The sequence below is a fragment of the Salarias fasciatus genome, chromosome 17, assembly GCF_902148845.1.
Source record: "Salarias fasciatus chromosome 17, fSalaFa1.1, whole genome shotgun sequence".
Lineage (NCBI taxonomy): Eukaryota > Metazoa > Chordata > Actinopteri > Blenniiformes > Blenniidae > Salarias > Salarias fasciatus.
The window spans coordinates 14,337,959-14,361,796 of record NC_043761.1 but is presented as its reverse complement, the minus strand read 5'-3'; the positions used below and the strand labels follow the sequence as shown (position 1 = coordinate 14,361,796).

The 23,838-nt window shown below is 46.1% G+C and overlaps 2 protein-coding genes and 1 long non-coding RNA gene across 3 annotated transcripts in view; all 3 read right to left on the bottom strand.

The window, feature by feature from the left end:
* Positions 1-5,197: 5,197 nt before the first annotated feature.
* Positions 5,198-6,247, bottom strand: LOC115404654 (uncharacterized). The gene has a single exon (XM_030114058.1). It carries the CDS (start codon positions 6,191-6,193, stop codon positions 5,198-5,200), a length of 996 nt encoding a protein of 331 aa, XP_029969918.1. The 5' UTR covers positions 6,194-6,247.
* A 6,626-nt stretch (positions 6,248-12,873) lies between these two features.
* LOC115403962 (uncharacterized) lies at positions 12,874-13,676 on the bottom strand. The gene is made up of 3 exons (XR_003933284.1): positions 13,554-13,676; positions 13,145-13,324; positions 12,874-12,982 (listed from the first exon to the last, which is right to left on the bottom strand). It is a non-coding gene; the product is annotated as an uncharacterized LOC115403962 (long non-coding RNA).
* Positions 13,677-14,962: 1,286 nt separating this feature from the next.
* LOC115404653 (plexin-C1-like) overlaps positions 14,963-23,838 on the bottom strand; it is a 34,599-nt gene continuing 25,723 nt past the window's right edge. The window contains exons 4-8 of the mRNA XM_030114056.1: positions 15,557-15,691; positions 15,363-15,463; positions 15,186-15,291; positions 15,048-15,102; positions 14,963-14,991 (exon numbers count right to left, since the gene is read on the bottom strand). Of these exons, the coding sequence (XP_029969916.1) occupies positions 14,963-14,991; positions 15,048-15,102; positions 15,186-15,291; positions 15,363-15,463; positions 15,557-15,691 (426 nt within the window). The remainder of the gene's footprint in view (positions 14,992-15,047; positions 15,103-15,185; positions 15,292-15,362; positions 15,464-15,556; positions 15,692-23,838) is intronic.

Sequence of the window (23,838 nt, the reverse complement as noted above, 5' to 3'; positions counted from 1 at the left end):
AGATGTGTGTGAAGCGACTCACTCCTGTGGCGTACAGTCCAGGTCTGCCTGCATCCTCACTCCAGTCACACCGCTGAGGTTACCACCTGACAACACTGCGTGGTTTCTTCCATAGAAAGACACAATGCTGGGGCTGATGGAGGAGATCTCAGGCTTCTGACGAGGAAAACACATCAAAACACAATCAGCAACAATACAGTCAGAATGTGGAGGAGGAGAGAGTCAGAGGAAGAGACTCACAGGAAAGTTCAGCTCAGACTGCAGCGTTTGACACACACTGTCCTGCAGGAGGAGGAAGAAACACTTTACAGTGATGGAGCATCTTTCTGACACATCAAATGCTGTGGGCTCATGTATAATTTGGATTTACTGCTAAATTAACAAGTACAACGTAAAAGAAGTGTAGATGATCCTGTATTACAGTGAGAAAGATGTTATTACATTTAACAGTCGTTTATTAGCCCAGGAACAGCCGTCGTTGCTCCATTCACAGCCGGCTTTGATACACTGCTGACACCTGAAGGGAAAACACAAATCAGAGTTTAAATCTGCAGGAAGGAACAGGAAGAGCTTCGTACACCACAGTCACCAAAATTAACACAAACAAACTGTCAGTAAGGTTCAATATGAAAAGTATATACTCATTTGAATCATGTGACACAAAAAAAGCTAAGACCACCAGGGGATGCAGGCAAGGCTGCTCCAACTCACCCTTACTTTTTGCACGAGCAACTGAACTATTAGCAATTCCACTTCGACCCAACATTTCCATAACAGATCTCCAAATTGGTCACGATGAACACAAATGATCACTTTACACTGATGACATTTTGCTGTATATAACTGAACCGTGCACCTCAATACCCCCACTGTGGAAACATGTTCCCCTGCAGCTGTCTCCACTGCTGTGTGAGTGAATGACTTACAAGACTCGGGTTGGTGGTCCACTCCTATCAGAACAGTTCATTAACTGCAGTTGTTCGGTCAGATTTGTTGAGCCAAGCGCCATCTTTACAGTGACCAGCAGGCCTGTCAAACAGAAACATGATCTGCATTTCATCATTTTGAAAACTGACAATATGTTTTAATGTGTAACAGAATGTAATGAGACAAGAGATCAGTCAACTGGTGGTGAATATTGTGTCTGTTTTGCATTTTCTTCATCATTTCTATCAAATCACCTTCAGGAGGAACGGTCTGCTTAGACAGGATGCAGGTGCATTGTGGGAACTGTGGAGGAATGCCATCCCGGCTACAAAGCTCCCCAGAAGTTGTGGAGAACTGACAGGCGAACCGCGTCTCTTTGCTCACATTCACATGAGTCTGGATGTTCAGAGTGAGCTGAGAAAGAAAGAACAGAAGATGAGTGGTGAATCAAGGAGCTCCAGCTGGTTTCAGTCCTCAGAGTGTGATCTGGTCTGAACCTGTCCAGTCCCGTCTTCAACAACTTTGTGGGAAATCAGTTTCTGCTGGAAGACATCAGGAATGGACAGCCAGTGGGAGTCCTCACAGTCATCTTCAAAGGTGCAGCTTTGGAAAGAAACATATGTTCTCACCAAGTTCATGACTGCTTGAACTGTTCCAGAAGCTTCTTCTCTCACCTTCCTTTGGAGACACACCACACACAGTATGGATCCTGAGCAGTCCACCACTCCTGGACATTTGTGTGTGTGCTGCACTTTGCTACAGCCACACGCTTCATCTACACACAAGAACATTGAAGAAGACTTCAAAATACACCAAATGCAAAGGAAAAGTATTTATTGTAAGCTGTGTGAGACAATTCCATCAATATCTACCTCGTTTTGAAATGGCACATAAACATGTTTATGACCCACTGGATCCAGGTGCATTCTGGGAAACACTCGGCGGTCCTGGTTGGACATGTAGAGCACTCTGGGACAGGTGGTGTGATAGTTCCTGTCCACAGCAAGCTGACGACAAGAGTGTGAGTCAATAAATGTTCTGAGGAAGAAACTTCAAACTGGATCCTGTTTTTCTCAGAAGTCTTTAAAAATCTGTTAATCGTTCACAGGATGTGGTTCGTGATAAGTCAGAGCGAGGGATGTGTCAGGCCTGAAATGCTTCCATTATTCTTAGTATTCAATTCAAGTTTGGATGGTTTTGAATTGAAAAAGTGTGTGTTAGGATGTTATACTGCTGCTATATCGTCTTTTTCAGTGAATCAGTGGGAAAAAATTTCCGGGATAGAGGAGCGGGGCTGGTTGGAGGGGTAAGGGGGGGGGGGGGGGGGGGGGGGAGGGGGATGGGGCAAAGGGACGGGAGGGTTTTAGAGGGTTGTGATAAACCTGATCTTGGGGTATGTGGCTGGAATGCTGGGGGGTCACTGGCCTGGGGTGGGTCGTTGCCTGTCGGGGCTGGTTCTCCTGTGAATTGTCATGGTCCTCTGCCTGAAAGATGGGGGTAGGGTGGGGTTGGGGGGGGGGGGGGGCGCTGTAAGGCTCTTGGGCCCTGGGCTCTCAGCGGCCGGGGCCTTCCTCTGCCCACTTCTGGACTGGTTTGTGGACGTCTGCCTGGGGGAATCGCTCGGATCTTGGTGCTGGGATGGCCACCGGTTGTCTGGGCCCTGAGGGCCCCTCTGGCCTGCTTCTGGTCTTCTCAGGGGTAAACGGTCATACATGCATGATCACTGTCAAATTTGCATGATCACACTGACCTTTAATCCCTCTTCATATTCTGCAAGTGGATTCGGTCACTTTGTGTTCAAGTGGTGAGTCAGACTACTGACTATCTGGATTAGGTCTCTCCTGACGCTCTTGTGTAATTTGATACCTGGATCCTTAGCTTGTACCTCCCAGATCACTATCAGCTATGGTCTCCAACAAAAGGCCGTAGGATGCCCTCTGTCATATCTTTATGAAGGTGTAGTAGCCGGTTGTCTGGAGTGTCGATATTAATTGAAGGATCGTCGTATCTTTGCTCTCTCTTCCTTCTCTCCACTCTTTTTTTGTTTCTTTGTTTGTCCACTTGTTAGTTTGTTTTCTTCACTTTCTGTCTCTCGACCTGTCTTTCTGTCCCCCTCTCAGGTCCAGCAATATCATGTATCAGTATTCAAAACAAATAAAGTAAGAAGTCATGTTTACAAGAGGCGCATTATGCTCTCAGGATGTAACAGCAGCAGGTTAAAAAAAAAGGAAAAAAAAATCTTCATTTTCAGGCCTAAGTATAAGAAAGTGTGAGTTTCTCAATATGTACTATCATCAGTCTACATCAGGGCTTTCGCAATCTTGATGACTGAATGAATGAATAGCTTTTTTTCTGATTTTCCACCAAATCAAATTTATCTGGAGTCACAAAACATGTTTCATCTTTAAAATAAGGAGAACAGCTTCTAAGGTTTCATATTTGAATTATTCATTAAACACAAAAACTGTTCTTATGCTGCATTCATGAAGTTTTAATTTTGACTTAAAGGGAAAACATTTCAATACATTTTCAGCTTTTGTTGTTTCTGATTGTAATGGTCTCATCCTTCTGTTACAGCGTCTCTCAATTTTGACAATTTAGAATAGAACAGAAATACTTCATCAATCACAGAGTTCTAATCCAAACATAATAAATGGAAAGAAAGTTGAAAAAAAGCAAGACAGGATGAAATTTAAGTATGACTGATAAGGAATTTCAAATATTAAACTGCACGAAGATTAATGATGACAAATATAAACACACAAAGGATGAAATGAACCAAAACACCACAAATAATATTTACAGGAAAGAGTTACAAAGTTTTACGGCCTCAAGAAGGAAGAATATTTTCATATTTTTCACCATTTTATCTCTTTTTAATATAGTTTTTCTTGTTTTTTTTTTGTTTGTTTTTTTTCCTGGGCATTTTAGGTCAAGTTGAATTAGTAATTAGTAAATTACAGTAGTTTGGACTGGCTTACCTTTTTTTTTTTTTTTTTTTTTTTTTTGGATCCATTATTTCGCAAGCTGTACAGTTTGATTGACTCACCTTGATGAGCTGCCCGTCTCCAGTCCCGATGAAGAAAACCATCCAGCTGTTCTGCCTCACTGCCAGAACAGAGGTCATGTTGCTCTGTCTGAGGAGAACTGCCTTCGGAGATGCGGAAGATGCTGCAACTGACCTCTGTAAAAAATAGGGTATTTTTGTACGGATCATGTAAATTCACATGCTGTTAAAGAAAAATATATTTAAAGCAAGTTACATTCTCACAGTATAGGTGACAATATTTTTGACTTAGATCGACTTGAGTGCAACTGTGTTCTGCATTAGTTGTCTGAGAAAAAGCAGGTTCAACACTCAGAAATGTAAAATATGATGGATCATAGAGGAAGAAGTGAGGATGACACACTGCTCACCTCCATCATCTATCATCCACCATCATATTTATATATATATATATATATATATATATATATATATATATATATATATATATATGAATATATACATATATATGTATATATATAATTTTTTAAAGCAACACATAAAGCTAAAGTCACAGCCAGGGTTAAAGTTTTACAACTGTTGGGTGACTGTTTATGGTTTAATTTAAAAAGAAATTTAGGTGTGGATATTTTCCCTTTTTGTGTAATATGTTTTCAGATCTGTTTTCTTTTTTTCTTTGTGATCACTGGTTTTGAGAGCAGTCACACTGGAAGTCAATCAGGAGCTGCAGGATAAAGTGTTTGTGACTGCTGCAGTCTCGAGTGTGTGGCACACCACACTTATGAAGGAGTCATTGACTTTGAAAGAGGTTTCATATAAACCCACAGCACATCTTTTCACACAGAACCTCACTTCCACACAGGAACAACCCAAACTGCAGCCAGACATCCATGTTGACAATTTAAAGTCACAACTTTCAACATTCTCTTCAATCGATATAGTTCAGTTGAAGAGGGTTTCTTGACTTTGTGTCTGTTATGACTGATTCTGAAGGCAGGGACCTAAAATGTGACGTGCAATTTGCATATTGTTGACAACCTGTTGAACATCATTAATTGTTCTATGTTCTTTCTATGTTCTCATTTTTCCAACCAAGTCTGGGTCGGATGATTACATGAACCTGAATAAAAGAACACATGACTGATCTTTTAAAAATTAATAAAATTTGATCATCTGTTCTGACCAGCACTGACTGTCATGTTGTCATGATGACATTACAATATATTAAATTGTGTTGCATTTGTTTGAACATGTAAAAACCCATTAAGAGTAGTGACTCACGATTGATCTGAGGGACTGCAGTAAGGCAAAGCTAGACAGCAAAGCTATCCCAAAGAAATCAGGAGTGATGTCAAACAGCAGCAGCTGGGTGTTGGTTTGTCCTCCATCCACACTGAACACGCCGCTCCAAAGCATCCGCAGACCACCGGGGACGACCGAGGAGGCCAGCAGTCTGCTGCCAGCATCAGAGAGAGTCGCTCCCCTCAGAGACTTCAGAGTCTCCCTTTTCTTTACATTGTTTTTGAGCCGAAAAAGACGGACTCGGTGGTTTTCAGCGTCTGATGGTTCATTGGCGAGCAGACAAATGATCGAGTTGATCTGAAATCCGTCCACGAACTCCAAGTTACCTTTACTTTCGATGGTGGGTATGCCAGACGCCTCATTTAGAGAAAATATCCCCCCGGTGGAAGTGTCCTCAGTGTTGTGAAGGTTAACAGTTCCTGAATCAGAGGGACATTTCTCCTCTCCAGACCCGTCCTGTTGTATCGCAGTCAGAATATAAGAGTCACTGAGAGACTGGTTTTTCTTCAGGGTCACCAGAAAAGCGACGGACGCGCTGCTGCGTTTGGCTGGTCCCACCTGGAAGTTTTCCTTGTGCAGAATGTTGGAGATGTTGTTCAGGTCCAGAATCTCACAGTATCCACACGCTCCATCGATCACACCGCAGCTGATCACAGACTGATTCTTCTCAAACGGTAATAAAATATTGACCCTGAAAGTTGCGTTCCAGTCAGCGGCAGCAGGAACTCTGTAGAAGTCCTCCGTGTCCGGATTCAGGACTCCTCTCAGGGTCAGACTGTGGACCGGGGTCAGGTCGTGGTTCAGCTGGTACAGTTTCTCTTCAGTGGCGATGTAAACCGTGTTACTGTCCACGGCCAAGTGACGGATGTCTCCATCCAAGAGAAAGGATGTGTCTTCCTCCAGACACAGACTCGGGGCTCCACAGAGGATTAAAAGCAGACCGAGCAGCAGGACCATCTTCCAGGGAGGGAGGCAGCTTCAGCTGAGAGACCCTCACACACTTCAGACCTGCATGGCGCTCTGCTCTCTGACACACACTTTTTGGAGCCGTGCGTAAAAGCGCCTGAGTGAAAAGGAGAAGTGCTGAAAATGGGAGGGAGCAAGTCCTGCGAGGCTGAAAATCAACTGACATTTATCTGTGTTTGTTCAGGAAATGTCCCGATTACACAGCGTAGAACTATTTACTGCGCAATATGTATTTTAATTTCAAAATTAAGTCTGTCCGCAAATAATCGGTGTGCAAAATCTGACCATCCCGATGCTGTACGCTCCTCAGGAAAACACAACTTTAACCACAGTGAAATTTGTTGAGAATTTTTCAGTGTGGAAATCAGGAACCTTAAAGGTCTGAATGCTGCAATAAATAAAAATGTACAAATTTAACTGCGACTGCAAGACTTAAAGGCAAAATATTTTATTCTACAATATGTATGAAGACTCTTCTATTTGCAAACCCTTGATATTGACCAACACGTGCAGATTTAGGTCCCTACTGCAATCTTTAATCACTGATTCAAATGAGATAGCCCTCAGAACAAGATCAAATCAGCCTATCAGAGTTCAGGGAGAATTTGCACACAATCCCTATCTGTAAAAGCCAATAACACAACGATCTGATGATACAAACATCAGAAGCTGGCACACTGCCCCTGGGGCGGGGCAGTGTGCCAGTGCACGTATGGGATTGGCGTGTCAACTTTTTTGATCTATCTCAGTGTCTGGCTGGCGCCAGGGAGAGGACCAATAGCGAAGCCCATAGGTGGGCTAAGCATCACACGAAGTAGAACAGAAAATTGTCACTTGTCAGTTTCAGTTTGGACCAAATAAGGATTCAGCATTGTGTGCTGATTTATCCTACAACACATACAGCCACAAAAACTAAACCTCCATCCATCCATCCATCCATCCATCTTCCGCCACTTATCCGGGGCCGGGTCATGGGGGCAGCAGTCTCAGCAGAGATGCCCAGACTTCCCTGTCCCCAGACACTTCCTCCAGCTCTTCCGGGAGGATCCCAAGGCGTTTCCAGGCCAGCCGAGAGACATCGTCTCTCCAGCGTGTCCTGGGTCTTCCCCGGGGTTTCCTTCCAGGGGGACATGCCCGGAAAACCTCCCCAGGGAGGCGTCCAGGAGGCATCCTAAACAGATGCCCAAGCCACCTCAGCTGGCCCCTCTCGATGTGGAGGAGAAGCGGCTCTACTCTGAGCTCCTCCCTGGTGACTGAGCTCCTCACCCTTTCTCTGAGGGAGTGCCCAGCCACCGTACGAAGGAAACTCATTTCGGCCGCTTGTATCCGGGATCTTGTCCTTTCGAAAATGACCCAAAGCTCATGACCATAGGTGAGGGTGGGAATGTAGATTGACCGGTAAATCGAGAGCTTCGCCTTTCGGCTCAGCTCCCTCTTCACCACAACGGACCAATACAACGACCGCATCACTGCAGACGCTACACCGATCCGCCTGTCAATCTCATGCTCCATCTGTCCCCCACTCGTGAACAAGGCCCCAAGATACTTAAACTCCTCCACTTGAGCCAGAGTCTCTCCACCGACCTGGAGAGGGCAAGCCACCTTGTTCCGGTTGAGGACCATGGCCTCGGATTTGGAGGTGCTGATCCTCATTCCTGTCGCTTCACACTTGGCTGTGAACCGCCTCAGTGCATGCTGTCGGTCTGGGTTCGATGAAGCCAACAGGACAACATCATCTGCAAAAAGCAGAGATGAAATCCTGTGGTCCCTGAACCGGACCCCCTCCGGCCCCTGGCTGCACCGAGAAATTCTGTCCATAAAAATAATGAACAGAACCGGTGACAAAGAGCAGCCCTGCCAGAGTCCAACATGCACCGGGAACAGGTCCGACTTACTGCCGGCAATGCGGACCAGACTCCTACTCCGGTCATACAGAGAACGGACAGCCCTTAACAGGGGGCCCCGGACTCCGTATTCCTGGAGCACCCCCCACAAGATACCATGAGGGACACGGTCGAACGCCTTCTCCAAGTCCACAAAACACATGTGGACTGGTTGGGTAAACTCCCACGAGCCCTCGAGTACTCTATGGAGGGTGTAGAGCTGGTCCACGACCAGGACGAAAACCGCATTGTTCCTCCTGAATCCGAGGTTCGACTATCGGTCGGATCCTCCTCTCCAGTATGCTGGAATAGACTTTCCCGGGGATGCTGAGGAGTGTGACCCCCTATAGTTGGAGCACACCCTCCGGTCCCCCTTTTTAAACAGGGGGACCACCACCCCGGTCTGCCAATCTAGAGGCACTGTCCCCGACTGCCACGCGATGTTGCAGAGACGTGTCAACCAAGACAGTCCCTGCACATCCAGAGACTTAAGGTGCTCAGGGTGAATGTCGTCCACCCCCGGTGCCTTGCCACCGAGGAGCTTACCGACCACCTCGGTGACTTTGGCTTGGGTGATGGACGAGTCCACCTCTGAGACCTCAGCCTCTGCTTCCTCCACGGAAGACGTGGTGACGGGATTGAGGAGGTCCTCGAAGTATTCCTTCCACCATCCTATGATATCACCAGTTGAGGTCAGCAACTCCCCACCTGCACTGTAAACAGTGTTGGCGGAGACCTGCTTTCCCCTCCTGAGGCGCCGGACGGTTTGCCAGAATTTCTTTGAGGCCGACCGATAATCTTCCTCCATGGCCTCCCCGAACTCCTCCCAGACCACAGTTTTTGCCTCCACAAGCACTCGGGCTGCAGTTCGCTTGGCCTGCTGGTACCTGTAAGCTGCTTCTGGAGTCCCATGAGCCAACATGGCTCGGTAGGACTCCCTCTTCAGCTTGACGGCCGCCCTTACTTCCAGTGTCCACCACCGGGTTCGGGGGTTGCCGCCATGACAGGCACCGGAGACCTTACGACCACAGCTTCGGGCAGCTTCTTCGACAATGGAGGTGGAGAATATGGTCCACTTGGACTCAATGTCCCCAGCCTCCCTCAGAACATGAGAGAAGCTCTCCCGGAGGTGGGAGCTGAAAACCATGCTGACAGAGGGTTCCACCAGACATTCCCAACAGACCCTCACAATACGTTTGGGTCTGCCAAGTCTGTCCAGTTTCCTCCTCCGCCAGCGAATCCAACTCACCACCAGATGGTGATCGGTCGACAGCTCTGCTCCTCTCTTCACCCGAGTGTCCAAAACACGTGGCCGGAGGTCAGATGACACGACAAAAAGTCGATCATTGACCTCCGACCCAGGGTGTCCTGGTGCCAAGTGCACTTATGGACACGCCTGTGCTCGAACATGGTGTTTTTTATGGACAAACTGTCACGGGTGCGGGGTGGAAGGACCCAGGCGCAGGCAGCCAGGTGCGGTACAGAAGTGTTTATTGTCCAAAATAAGGGAATCCAGAACTCAAGGAAAACTGGGAACTCATGAACAAAATGGCAAACGGAGCGGAGGTGCAGGCAGGGACATGGAGGCACACAGACAGACGCACACAGACAGACCCACAAGGAGCCGACAAGACACACCTGGAGCACAGGACTTAAATACATGGCAGGGCAGGTGAGGCACATTAGGGAGTAACGAGGCAGGAGAACATGAGGGCAGGTGACTTGACAGGAGAACAAGAGGAGCAGACAGGTGACCAGGCAGGAGAACATGAGGGCAGACAAACAGAACAGGACTCCAGCGCCTCCACGAGGACGCAGGGGCACAGCGCGTGACACAAACTGTGACTAGCACAGAAGTCCAACAACAGAACACCACTCGGGTTCAGATCAGAGAGGCCATGCGATCCAATCACCCCCTTCCAGGTCTCACTATCGCTACCCACGTGGGCGTTGAAGTCCCCCAGTAGAACAATGGAGTCCCCAGTCGGGGCACTGTCCAGCACCCCTCCCAGGGACTCCAAGAAGGTCGGGTACTCTGCATTGCTGTTCGGCCCATAAGCCGAAACAACAGTGAGGCACCTGTCCCCGACCCGAAGGCGCAGGGATGCGATCCTCTCGTTCACTGGGGTGAACTCCAGCACATGGCGGCGGAGCTGTGGGCCTATAAGCAAACCCACACCAGCCCACCGCCTCTCACCGCGGGCAACGCCAGAGAAGTGGAGAGTCCAGCCCTTCTCGAGAGGTTGGGTTCCAGAGCCCAGGCTATGTGTGGAGGTGAGCCCGACTATATCTAGCCGGTACCTCTCAACCTCCCTTACAAGCTCGGGCTCCTTCCCCCGCAAAGAGGTGACATTCTATGTCCCCAGAGCTCGTCTCTGTGTCTGAGGATCGGGTCGCCGGGAACCCTGCTGTCGGCTGCAATGTGTCCAAGCCACACTGCACCCGGCCCCTACGATTCCCTCGGCGGGTGGTGGGTCCACCAGTGTCTTCAACTTGGGTTTGTGATACTGCCATGAGCAGATAGACTTCATGCACCTAATACACAGACTCTGTTTGGACACCACCTCAACTATTACCACTGACACAGACCGAGAATGAAAATCGGTCAGGTTTGAGTCTACATGACATAATTTCTTGAAGACCATTAACATTTAATTACCTGATTTGAGTAGATGATTAATTAAATGATAAGAATTTCAATGAATGTTTTGCTAATTTGGGGATTTGGATAATGAATATAATGAGTAACATCTCAAACCTCTAAATTAAACTATAATATGAGCGCTGTGCTCTCATTGCATTGCTGGGTTTTCTTCAGGTCCTCCAGTTTCCTGCCACAGTGTAAAAACATGACAGGTTAACCGGAGATTCTACATTTAGAGAAGCTGATATGTCTCACATCTGTTGAACTCTGACTAAATTTAAACATTTTGACTTTGTAATGATTTCAGTTCTTTTTTGTTTTTTCCTATATTATTAAAGCAAATTTTTCCAAATTTAGTCTCAATCTAGCAAATAGGAAAACTGAGAAGATAACAAGTACAACAAGCAAATTTTATTATGACAATGGGTAACCATGGTCACCTGGCATAACATGTACAGAGTCTGTAAAACTGGTTAATACAAGAAACATTTGAATAAAAAAAGGTTCTATTTTATTTGGAACAAATATGTTAAAATGGAGGCAAATCTGAGTAATACTACAAAGTTAGACAAAAAGTTGCAATAGACTTATATTAAATATGTGCTATCATAAGTGAATAAAAGTACAAAAAAGTGCTTCACGTGATTTAAATTGTTTCCCACAAGCTTCCTCTTCACACAGCAAACATGAGATACTTGAACATGAGAACCTGATCCCAGTGACACACAGTCAGTCTGACATCTGATGGATTCTGTCTTTGCTGGTCACAGTATCTGCTTCACATCAAACCAAAAGAAATGTTTTAATGGTAAATTAGTCTTTAAAAAAGAACACAAATGGAGACGATGCCTGTGGTGATTAGAAGCTTTAACCACTACAGCCACATTTACAGTGCGGACATACAAACATCTGAAATTAATAATAAAAACAACAAATCCAAAATTTTTCGACCTATTCTCTCAGAAAACAGCACCAGTGATCAGTGTTTGTTCCTCTTAGTGGTGACTTTCTTATCCCAAAGACAGATAAACACCAGCGCTGAAAAAAACAAAACAGAAAACACATTCCAGTTCAAACCAAGGAAAAACACAATTTTAGTCACAAGTGAAGAAGAAAACATTGATTATCAAAAGCAGACAACCATCCAATGAGATTCGGTGAAAGAGAAAAGTCTATGAGAAAATAGTTCAAGTATTTTAAAACTGGAAAACAAAGTCAGTGTTTTAAAAGTGGAAAATGTTGTTTTTGTCCACTTACCAGCAATAACACAGGGGATCAGCATGAAGCGCAGGATGACAATGACTGGAGGCATTAACATTGGAGGAGCAAGTAACACTGTCTTGTCACCGTATTTAATCTAAAACAGAAAACATCTCATCAGAGCCTTGAGCCAGAGATATGAAGGCTGGAATTTTGAGGGAATATTGATAAAATCATCATGAAAATGTGTCCAAACAAATGCAGGAATATTTCTGTGTACATGGACATTTGATGCAATAAAATGTTGAGTTGTAGTTGAAAAACAAAATTTACCATTAATGTCTGGAACTGTGCGCTGGGTGGGCTCTGAATCTCACAAGAGTAAAAGTTGAACTCTTCACCTGGGTCTTTGTCTTCCATGATGCAGGGGTATCGTTTCTCCTCCTGCTCCCCCCATACTGTCAACTCCGCTGGTGTTATCTCCAGTTTGTCTGCTTTTCTCTGAAATGACAGCAGAAATTAATGTTGATCCCATGTGGAACACGTTGGTGTTATTTCAAACAAATGAGAAGAAATTCAACCTGTATGGTGATCTGGACGTGGTCACCCCTCTGTGTGGATGTGAAGCTGGTGAACTCTGGGTCTGGATGGTAGATCAGGTTTGTGGAGCAGATCAAGGTTTCATTGGCGACTTTCAACAGAAGAGAACTGCTGGAAACTCTGGAGGGATTTGTAGCTGCAGGTGACTTGAAGGTGAGAATCTGCATGAAATCAAAAGAAAAGAGACGTCTCATATTGATGATATGATTGTTATTTGACTCATTGTTTCTATGATTGTAATTATGAAGATGTTCCAAGATGTTGTGGGTCTTCAGATTGAAGAAACATTTCCTCCATCCTTCACAACAGAAACCCAAACCCTGGTCTTCGCTCTCCAGACCCACCTGATGGTTCCTGTCAGTCGGAGGTTGGACTTCCTGAGGGGCTCGGCTGTGAATGACCCCCTCCACAAACTCCAGGTGAGATCCAGTGAGTGTGATCTTCCTCCCCCCACTGCAGGTTCAGGGAAAGTCCTCGACATGAAACTTCGAGCTCAGCATGACACATTAAAAACAGATTTAAAAAAAAACCTCCCCGTAACTTTTCATTTTCAGACAGTCGACTGATTATTTTGTTTTGTTTTGAGCATCACAGTATCAGTAAATCCAAGCACACCTGATCCAGGAGTTCCTCGGTGAAATGTCTCGACAGGAAGGTGACGACTGGTAGGTGATGCTCGCGTCACCGTGGCAACTGCCGTCTGGGAGGAGAACGCAGGCTTTCACTGTCCCTTTACGGTTTGCTCTGGGAATGTGGAAGGTCAAACTGGAGCCGCTGTTGTTCCAGACAGGAGACCTGAGCAGAGAACACACAACAAGACTCAACAAGATCCAGAAACAAATGAAAACTGAGCAGAGAAATGCTCCTCAATGCTCCATCACTCTTGGAAAACTGCACCATGTTCTCCTGAGAGCTGAGAGAAAAGGTTGGATCATGTCACTCCTGTTAAAATGTGATGGGTCAGTGTGTTTCATGGCTGCTGTTTCTCCTCTTGGACTTCCCAGATGTGTGTGAAGCGACTCACTCCTGTGGCGTACAGTCCAGGTCTGCCTGCATCCTCACTCCGGTCACACCGCTGAGGTTACCACCTGACAACACTGCGTGGTTTCTTCCATAGAAAGACACAATTCTGGGGCTGATGGAGGAGATCTCAGGCTTCTGACGAGGAAAACACATCAAAACACAATCAGCAGCAATACAGTCAGAGTGTGGAGGAGGAGAGAGTCAGAGGAAGAGACTCACAGGAAAGTTCAGCTCAGACTGCAGCGTTTGACACACACTGTCCTGCAGGAGGAGGAAGAAACACTTTACAGTGATGGAGCATCTTCCTGACAGAGCAAATGCTGTGGGTTCATGTACGATTTGGATTTACTGCTAAATTAACAAGTAGTGCAGATGAGCCTGTATAACAGTAAGAAAGATGTTATTACATCTAAACGTCGTTCATTAGCCCAGGAACAGCTGTTGTTGCTCCATTCACAGCCGGCTTTGATACACTGCTGACACCTGAAGGGAAAACACAAATCAGAGTTTAAATCTGCAGGAAGGAACAGGAAGAGCTTCATACACCACAGTCACCAAAATTAAAACAAACAAACTGTCAGTAAGGTTCAATATAAAAAAATATAACATGCCATATGTCCGTTGAAGAACGTCTGCTTCGTTTGAAATTTTTACAGTTTCCTTGGTGGTTTGGTGTGCTGGATTGGAGCCTCCTGCAGGCTTTATTTTTCACACCCCTACTTAATGCGAGTGCTTGGAAACCCACGAAAAGACAAGAAAAGCAGATACAAGCAAACTGCTCTTCAGGTCTCATTCAGTTAATTGTCAACAGGTCAGTTCAGAATTCAGTAAATACAGAGTTGGAGTGGAGTTTCAGTCGTGTTGTGAAAGACCGAAAAGGTAATTACTGCAGCAACAACAGAGTACTTCTACAGAAAAGATGACACGAACTTAATCAAATTTTTCTTTCAATACCATGCATCTGTAAATTGAAGTTAAATTAATGGAAGCAACTTTGCAGGTTAAATCCATTGTCAGTGATGCAACTGACTGAATATCTTCTTTAACTCTCTTTTTAATCTTCAAAACTCTCCTACTGGTGTGGAAACATGTTCCCCTGCAGCTGTCTCCACTGCTGTGTGAGTGAATGACTTACAAGACTCGGGTTGGTGGTCCACTCATATCAGAACAGTTCATTAACTGTAGTTGTTCGGTCAGACTTGTTGAAACAAGCGCCATCTTTACAGTGACCAGCAGGCCTGTCGAACAGAAACATGATCTGCATTTCATCATTTTGAAAACTGACAATATGTTTTAATGTGTAACAGAATGTAATGAGACAAGAGATCAGTCAACTGGAGGTGAATATTGGATCTGTTTTGCATTTCCTTCATCATTTCTATCAAATCACCTTCAGGAGGAACGGTCTGCTCAGAAAGGATGCAGGTGCATTGTGGGAACTGTGGAGGAAGGCCATCCCGGCTACAAAGCTCCCCAGAAGTTGTGGAGAACTGACAGGCGAACCGGGCCTCTTTGCTCACACTCACATGAGTCTGGATGTTCAGAGTGAGCTGAGAGAGAAAGAACAGAAGATGAGTGGTGAATCAAGGAGCTCCAGCTGGTTTCAGTCCTCAGAGTGTGATCTGGTCTGAACCTGTCCAGTCCCGTCTTCAACAACTTTGTGGGAAATCAGTTTCTGCTGGAAGACATCAGGAATGGACAGCCAGTGGGAGTCCTCACAGTCATCTTCAAAGGTGCAGCTTTGGAAAGAAACACATGTTCTCACCAAGTTCATGACTGCTTGAACTGTTCCAGAAGTTTCTTCTCTCACCTTCCTTTGGAGACACACCACACACAGTATGGATCCTGAGCAGTCCACCACTCCTGGACATTTGTGTGTGTGCTGCACTTTGCTACAGCCACACGCTTCACCTACAAACAAGAACATTGAAGAAGACTTCAAAATACACCAAATGCAAAGGAAAATTATTATTAGCTGTGTGAGACAATTCCATCAATATCTACCTCATTTTGAAATGGCACATACACATGTTTATGATCCACTGGATCCAGGTGCATTCTGGGAAACACTCGGCGGTCCTGGTTGGACATGTAGAGCACTCTGGGACAGGTGGTGTGATACTTCCTGTCCACAGCAAGCTGAGGACAAGAGTGTGAGTCAATAAATGTTCTGAGGAAGAAACTTCAACTTCAAACTGGATCCTGTTTATCTAAGAAGTCTTTCAAAATCTGTTTATCGTTCATCGTTCACAGGATGTGGTTCGTGATAAGTCAGAGCGAGGGATGTTTCGATGGTTTTGCATTTAATATTCGTGTGTTATGATCTTATCCTGCTGAGTTTTACCAGCATCAGGGGTTTCACAATCTTTATGACTGAAACAGCTGTTTTTTCTAATTTTTCCACCAAATCAAATTTATCTGGAGTAACATAAAAAAGATGTTTATCCTTTAATATGAGGAGAGCACAGCTTCTCAAGTTCCACATATAATGTAAGTATTCTACACAATAACTGTATCTTATGCTGCCTTCATGAAGTTTCAATTTAAATTTAGGATGGAAAACACTTCAATACATTTTCAGCTTTTTTATGTGCCTGATTTTAATGGTCTCATCCTTCTGATCAGCATCTTTCAGACAATTTTGACATTTTTTCAGAGAACAGAAATACTTCAGAGGAAAAATACTTTAACTGTTGATCCACACAGAATAAATAAGTTGAATCGAAAACAAGACAGAATAAAAATTTAATAATAATAAGTCATTTTAAATACTAATATTTACAAAGATTAATGGTGACTAATACAAACAGAAAGGATGAAATTTACCAAAACACCATGAAAAACATTCACAGGAAAGAGTTACAGAGACAGCCCTTATGAATACATTACAATCGAGGTCCGTGACGTCGCCCGGTATGGCGCAGCCGGGGCCCCACCCTGGAGCCAGGCCCGGGGTTGGGGCTCGCAAGCGAGCGCCTGGTGGCCGGGCCTTTGCCCACGGGGCCCGGCCGGGCTCAGCCCAAAGGGGCGACGTGGGCCGACCCTCTGGTGGACCCACCACCCGCCGAGGGAATCGTAGGGGCCGGGTGCAATGTGGATTGGGTGGCAGCCGACGGCAGGGTGCCCGGCGACCCGATCCTCAGACACAGAGACGAGCTCTAGGGACATGGAATGTCACCTCATTGGGGGGGAAGGAGCCCGAGCTTGTAAGGGAGGTTGAGAGATACCGGCTAGATATAGTCGGGCTCACCTCCACACATAGCCTGGGCTCTGGAACCCAACCTCTCGAGAAGGGCTGGACTCTCCACTTCTCTGGCGTTGCCCACGGTGAGAGGCGGCGGGCTGGTGTGGGTTTGCTTATAGCCCCGCAGCTCCGCCGCCATGTGTTGGAGTTCACCCCAGTGAACGAGAGGGTCGCATCCCTGCGCCTTCGGGTCGGGGATAGGTGCCTCACTGTTGTTTCGGCTTATGGGCCGAACAGCAGTACAGAGTACCCGGCCTTCTTGGAGTACTTGGGAGGGGTGCTGGACAGTGCTCCATCTGGGGACTCCATTGTTCTGCTGGGGGACTTCAACGCCCACGTGGGCAGCGACAGTGAGACCTGGAAGGGGGTGATTGGATCGCATGGCCTCTCTGATCTGAACCCGAGTGGTGTTCTGTTATTGGACTTCTGTGCTAGCCAGTTTGTCCATAACAAACACCATGTTCGAGCACAGGGGTGTCCATAAGTGCACTTGGCACCAGGACACCCTAGGTCGGAGGTCGATGATCGACTTTGTTGTCGTGTCATCTGACCTTCGGCCGCGTGTTTTGGACACTCGGGCGAAGAGAGGAGCAGAGCTGTCGACCGATCACCACCTGGTGGTGAGTTGGATTCGCTGGCGGAGGAGAAAACCGGACAGACTTGGCAGACCCAAACGTATTGTGAGGGTCTGTTGGGAACGTCTGGTGGAACCCTCTGTCAGCATGGTTTTCAACTCCCACCTCCGGGAGAGCTTCTCTCATGTCCCGAGGGAGGTTGGAGACATTGAGTCCGAGTGGACCATGTTCTCCACCTCCATTGTCGAAGCAGCTGCCCGGAGCTGCGGTCGTAAGGTCTCCGGTGCCTGTCGTGGCAGCAACCCCCGAACCCGGTGGTGGACACCGGAAGTAAGGGCTGCCGCCAAGCTGAAGAAGGAGTCCTACCGAGCCATGTTGGCTCATGGGACTCCAGAAGCAGCTGACAGATACCGGCAGGCCAAGCGAACTGCAGCCCGAGTGGTTGTGGAGGCAAAAACTCGGGTCTGGGAGGAGTTCGGAGAGGCCATGGAGGAAGACTATCGGTCGGCCTTGAAGAAATTCTGGCAAACTGTCCGGCGCCTCAGGAGGGGAAAGCAGGTCTCTGCCAACACTGTTTACAGTGGAGGTGGGGAGTTGCTGACCTCAACTGGGGATATCATAGGACGGTGGAAGGAATACTTCGAGGACCTCCTCAATCCCGTCGCCACGTCTTCCGTGGAGGAAGCAGAGGCTGAGGTCTCAGAGGTGGACTCGTCCATCACCCGAGCCGAAGTCACCGAGGTGGTCGGTAAGCTCCTCGGTGGCAAGGCACCGGGGGTGGACGAGATTCGCCCTGAGTACCTCAAGTCTCTGGATGTGCAGGGACTGTCTTGGTTGACACGTCTCTGCAACATCGCGTGGCAGTCGGGGACGGTGCCTCTGGACTGGCAGACCGGGGTGGTGGTCCCCCTGTTTAAAAAGGGGGACCGGAGGGTGTGCTCCAACTATAGGGGGATCACACTCCTCAGCCTCCCCGGGAAAGTCTATTCCAGGGTACTGGAGAGGAGGATCCGACCGATAGTCGAACCTCGGATTCAGGAGGAACAATGCGGTTTTCGTCCTGGTCGTGGAACAGTGGACCAGCTCTACACCCTCCATAGGGTGCTCGAGGGGTCATGGGAGTTTGCCCAACCAGTCCACATGTGTTTTGTGGATTTGGAGAAGGCGTTCGACCGCGTCCCTCGTGGTATCTTGTGGGGGGTGCTCCGGGAATACGGAGTCCGGGGCCCCCTGTTAAGGGCCGTCCGTTCTCTGTATGACCGGAGTAGGAGTGTGGTCCGCATTGCCGGCAGTAAGTCGGACCTGTTCCCGGTGCATGCTGGACTCCGGCAGGGCTGCCCTTTGTCACCGGTTCTGTTCATCATTTTTATGGACAGAATTTCTAGGCGCAGCCAGGGGCTGGAGGGGGTCCGGTTCGGGGACCACAGGATTTCATCTCTGCTTTTTGCAGATGATGTTGTCCTGTTGGCTTCATCGAACCAGGACCTACAGCATGCACTGGGGCGGTTCGCAGCCGAGTGTGAAGCGACAGGAATGAGGATCAGCACCTCCAAATCCGAGGCTATGGTCCTCAACCGGAACAAGGTGGCTTGCCCTCTCCAGGAAGGTGGAGAGACCCTAGCCCAGGTGGAGGAGTTTAAGTATCTTGGGGTCTTGTTCACGAGTGAGGGACGGATGGAGCGTGAGGTTGACAGGCGGATCAGTGCAGCATCTGCAGTGATGCGGTCGTTGTATCGGTCCGTTGTGGTGAAGAGGGAGCTGACCCGAAAGGCGAAGCTCTCGATTTACCGGTCAATCTACGTTCCCACCCTCCCCTATGGTCATGAGCTTTGGGTCATGACCGAAAGGACAAGATCCCGGATACAAGCAGCCGAAATGAGCTTCCTCCGTAGGGTGGCTGGGCGCTCCCTTAGAGATAGGGTGAGGAGCTCAGTCACCAGGGAGGAGCTCGGAGTAGAGCCGCTTCTCCTCCACATCGAGAGGCGCCAACTGAGGTGGCTCGGGCATCTGTTCAGGAATCCTCCTGGACGCCTCCCTGGGGAGGTTTTCCGGGCATGTCCCACCGGGAGGAAACCCCGGGGAAGACCCAGGACACGCTGGAGAGACTATGTCTCTCGGCTGGCCTGGGAACGCCTTGCGATCCTCCCGGAGGAGCTGGAAGAAGTGTCTGGGGACAGGGAAGTCTGGGCATCTCTGCTGAGACTGCTGCCCCCGCGACCCGGCCCCGGATAAGCGGTTGAAGATGGATGGATGGATGGAGTTACAGAGATTTACGGCCTCAAGAAAAAAGAATATTTTCGTTATTTTTACTATTTTATCTCTTTTTCATGCATCTTTTCTTTCCTCTTTTCTCTTGTAGATGAAATTGAATTACTGATTCAATATTTTGAGGTTTTTTGGCTCTGAGGTCTCACAAGCTGTTTGATGCTGACAAGCTGTACAGTTTGATGGACTCACCTTGATGAGCTGCCCGTCTCCAGTCCCGATGAAGAAAACCATCCAGCTGTTCTGCCTCACTGCCAGAACAGAGGTCATGTTGCTCTGTCTGAGGAGAACTGTCGGCTGAAGCCGACTTCTAAGCCACCTTTGAAAATCGTTCTGTAAAAATAGGGTATTTTTGGTAAAACCTGATGTAAATTCGCATGATTTTAAAGAAAATTGTTTAAAGTAAGTTGCCATAACTTTTTACAGTAGGTGACCTTTTTGTTTTGTTTTTGACTGAGCTTGAATTGACTGTGTGTTCATTAGTTTTCTGAGAAAAAGCAGGTTCAACACTCAGCAATGAAGAAATGGGTGTAAAATATGATGGATCAGAGGAAGAAGTGAGGAGGATGATTTTCTGCTGAGCTTTGAGCTGCTAGCATGAAGCACCTGGACTGCACACACTGATCTCCTCCATCATCTTTTTATCATCAGTGATGCCCTGTTATGACACTTTGTGTTGACAGGTTTATTATATATATATTTAAAGCCAAACATGAATCTAAAGTCTCGGCTTTGCGTTCACCACGACCTCCTGAATGCTGATGTTTTCAGTCACTGTTAGCTACTAGCATAGTTAGCTTTGGCTGCAGAGTGGACACAACTTTGTTCAATTCTTTCTCATAAACCGTAGTTTGAGCACCGTGTTGCTTTCTTTAAGCCTCACAGCCAGGGTGAGAGTTTCACTCCTGTTTGGTGACTGTTTACGGTTTAATTTAAAAACAGATTTGGGTGTAGATATTTTCCCTTTTGGTGTAACATGTTTTCAGATTTGTTTTTCTTATTTCTTTGTGATAACTGGTTTTGAGATCAGTCACACCTGAAGTCAGTCAGGCTGATTGGAGCTGCAGGATAAAGTGTGTGTGACTGCTGCAGTCTGGAGTGTGTGACACACCACACTTATAAAGGAATCATTGACTATGAAAGAGGTTTCATATAAACCCACAACACATCTCCACACAGAACCTCACTTCCACACAGGAACAACCCACACTGCAGCCACACATTCATGCTGACAATTTAAAGTCACAATTCTCAAAGTTCTCTTCAGTCAGATATAGTTCAGTTGAAGCGGGTTTTATGACTTTGTGTCTGTTATGACTGATTCTGAAGGCAGGGACCTAAAATGTGACGTGCAACTTTTATATTGTTGACAACCTGTTGAACATCATTAATTTTTTCTGATGGATTTCATTTTACAAGACTTGGATTGTTTGAGGTTTGTTCAGCATTGAATGTGTTCAATGCAGCAGGTCATCAAATTCAAAGTTATTTCGACATATTTAGTTTTTAAAATTCAGCTGATACGGACATTATCTGAAAAATCTGTGGCTCGGTACAAAGAATTGATCCAGCCTGCATTTGCTGCATTATCTTGTGAACTCACAGAAATGAGCTTATTGACCAGTGGTGATAATAGTGATCAGTTTGTTGACAGTGCTATGCACTCACTAAAATCTGCCCTTGACGTAGTGGCCCCGTTGCAGCTGAAAACCAATCGACCCAGGCGCGTTGCTCCATGGTTTAATTCTGAAACCCGTGTTCTCAAACAAAAAACTCGGCAATTAGAAAGACTGTGGCGTAAACCTTAATCAGAACAATCTCTGAAGGCCTGGAAATGTAGCTTGCTAAGCTATAAACAAATTCTTTTTAAAGCCAAGACATTATATTACTCTCGTTTAATAGAAATAAACAAAAATAACCCTCGGTTTCTATTCAACACTGTAGCCAGACTGACAACCAGTCATACTGTAGTGGAACCAGTAATCCCAGAATCTTTAAACTGCCATGACTTTCTTAAATTCTTTAATGATAAAATCATAACCATTAGAGGTAAAATCAGTGAAGCGCTTTCCTCAGATCAAGCTCAGGGAATCCAGCCACTGCCTCCACCTGAAATACCTGAAATACTAGATAGTTTCTCATTAGTAAATGGGGCTGAGATTACTTCAATTGTAATGTCTTCTAAAATCTCAACCTGTCTCCGAGATCCAATTCCAACTAAGCTTTTCAAAGATATCCTTCCAGTTATCTTAAATACGATCATAACTATAATAAATACCTCTCTAGAAAATGGCTATGTGCCACAGTCATTTAAATTCGCAGTAATCAAACCACTGCTGAAAAAACCTAATCTCGATCCTGATATTCTAGCTAACTACAGACCGATATCAAATCTGCCTTTTATTTCAAAAGTCCTGGAAAAAGTTGTGGTTAAACAGCTTTACTGCCACCTACAGGACAATAGTTTATTTGAGAAATTTCAGTCAGGATATAGAGCTTATCACAGCACTGAGACTGCGTTAGTTAAAGTCACTAATGACTTGCTATTGGCGGCTGACGCAGGTCTAGTCTCAATCCTGGTTCTCCTAGACCTCAGTGCAGCTTTTGATACAATCGACCACAATATTCTCCTGCAGAGGTTAGAATGTGAGGTCGGCATCAGAGGAAAAGCCCTCTGCTGGTTCAAATCCTATTTATCTAATAGGTACCAATTTGTTCACGTTAACCAACAGTCCTCACCGTGCTCCCAGGTCAGTTATGGGGTTCCTCAAGGGTCCGTGCTCGGGCCAATTTTATTTCTGTTATATATGCTTCCTTTAGGGAACATAATTAGAAGTCACGATATCAATTTTCATTGCTATGCAGATGACACACAACTGTATTTATCTATGAAACCTGATCAAACTAATCAAATAGATAGACTCAGTGACTGTATCAGAGAAATTAAAACCTGGATGACTACGAACTATCTCCGTCTGAATCCTGGCAAAACAGAGGTCATTATACTAGGCCCCCATAAACTGAGAGAGTGTCTATCCAAACAGGTTATCACCTTAGATAACGTCAGTGTATCCTCCTCCTCTACTGTGAGGAACCTCGGGGTCTTATTTGATCAGGATATCTCATTTAAAGCACACATCAACCTGGCTTGTAAACAGCATATTTCCACTTGCGCAACATAGCTAAAATAAGAAACATTCTACCTGGAAGCGATGCAGAAAAACTCATCCATGCATTTGTTTCTGCGAGATTGGACTACTGCAACTCCCTTCTCGCAGCCTGCCCAAAAAGTGTATTAAAAAACTTTCAGTTGGTTCAAAATGCGGCCGCCAGATTATTAACTGGAACTAGAAGACGTGAACACATTACTCCCGTTCTAAAATCTCTTCACTGGCTTCCAGTCGAGTTTAGAGTTAGATTTAAAATCCTTCTCCTCACTTACAAAATCCTAAATGGGATGGCTCCGACCTATCTCCAAGATGCTTTAACGCCTTATCAACCAATCAGCGCGCTCCGCTCTCAAAATGCAGGGTTACTGGTGACTCCTAGAGTCTCTAAATGGACATTAGGTGGAAGAGCCTTTAGCTATCAGGCACCATTTTTATGGAACCAGCTTCCAAGTGGTGTCAAAGAGGCAGACACAGTCTCCACATTTAAGGTTAGGCTCAAGACGTTTCTCTTCGATGCAGCCTATGATCAGGTCAGCTAGGGATTCTAAATTAAACTAAACTAAACTAAACTAAACTAAACTAAACTAAACTAAACTAAACTAAACTAAACTAAACTAAACCAAACCAAACTAAACTAAACTAAACTAAACCAAACCAAATTACACTAAACAAAATTAAACTAAACCAAACTAAATTAAACTAAACTAAACTATACTAACTAAATACTAGTTTAAACAGTTAAGTATCCACAAAGCTGCCCTCGGAGCTAGAATGCTGTGGGAAGTACGGTGCACTGAGCCCTATCCTCTAATGTCTGAATGTTATTCCCTTTAGTCCGTTCATTGCTTTTCACCTGTTGTCCCCCCCTTCGAGGGGGAGTCTTCTCCAGTTTCAGTTGCTGACTCCACTATTACGAGGGCCTATGAACAAGCTCCTTCCGGACCGGGAGGACACTCCTGTTGGTCCTGCCCATGGACTGGCTTCGGTTCTACTGCTGGGATCCGTGGTTCTTGTGCTGGACCGTCCAACCGA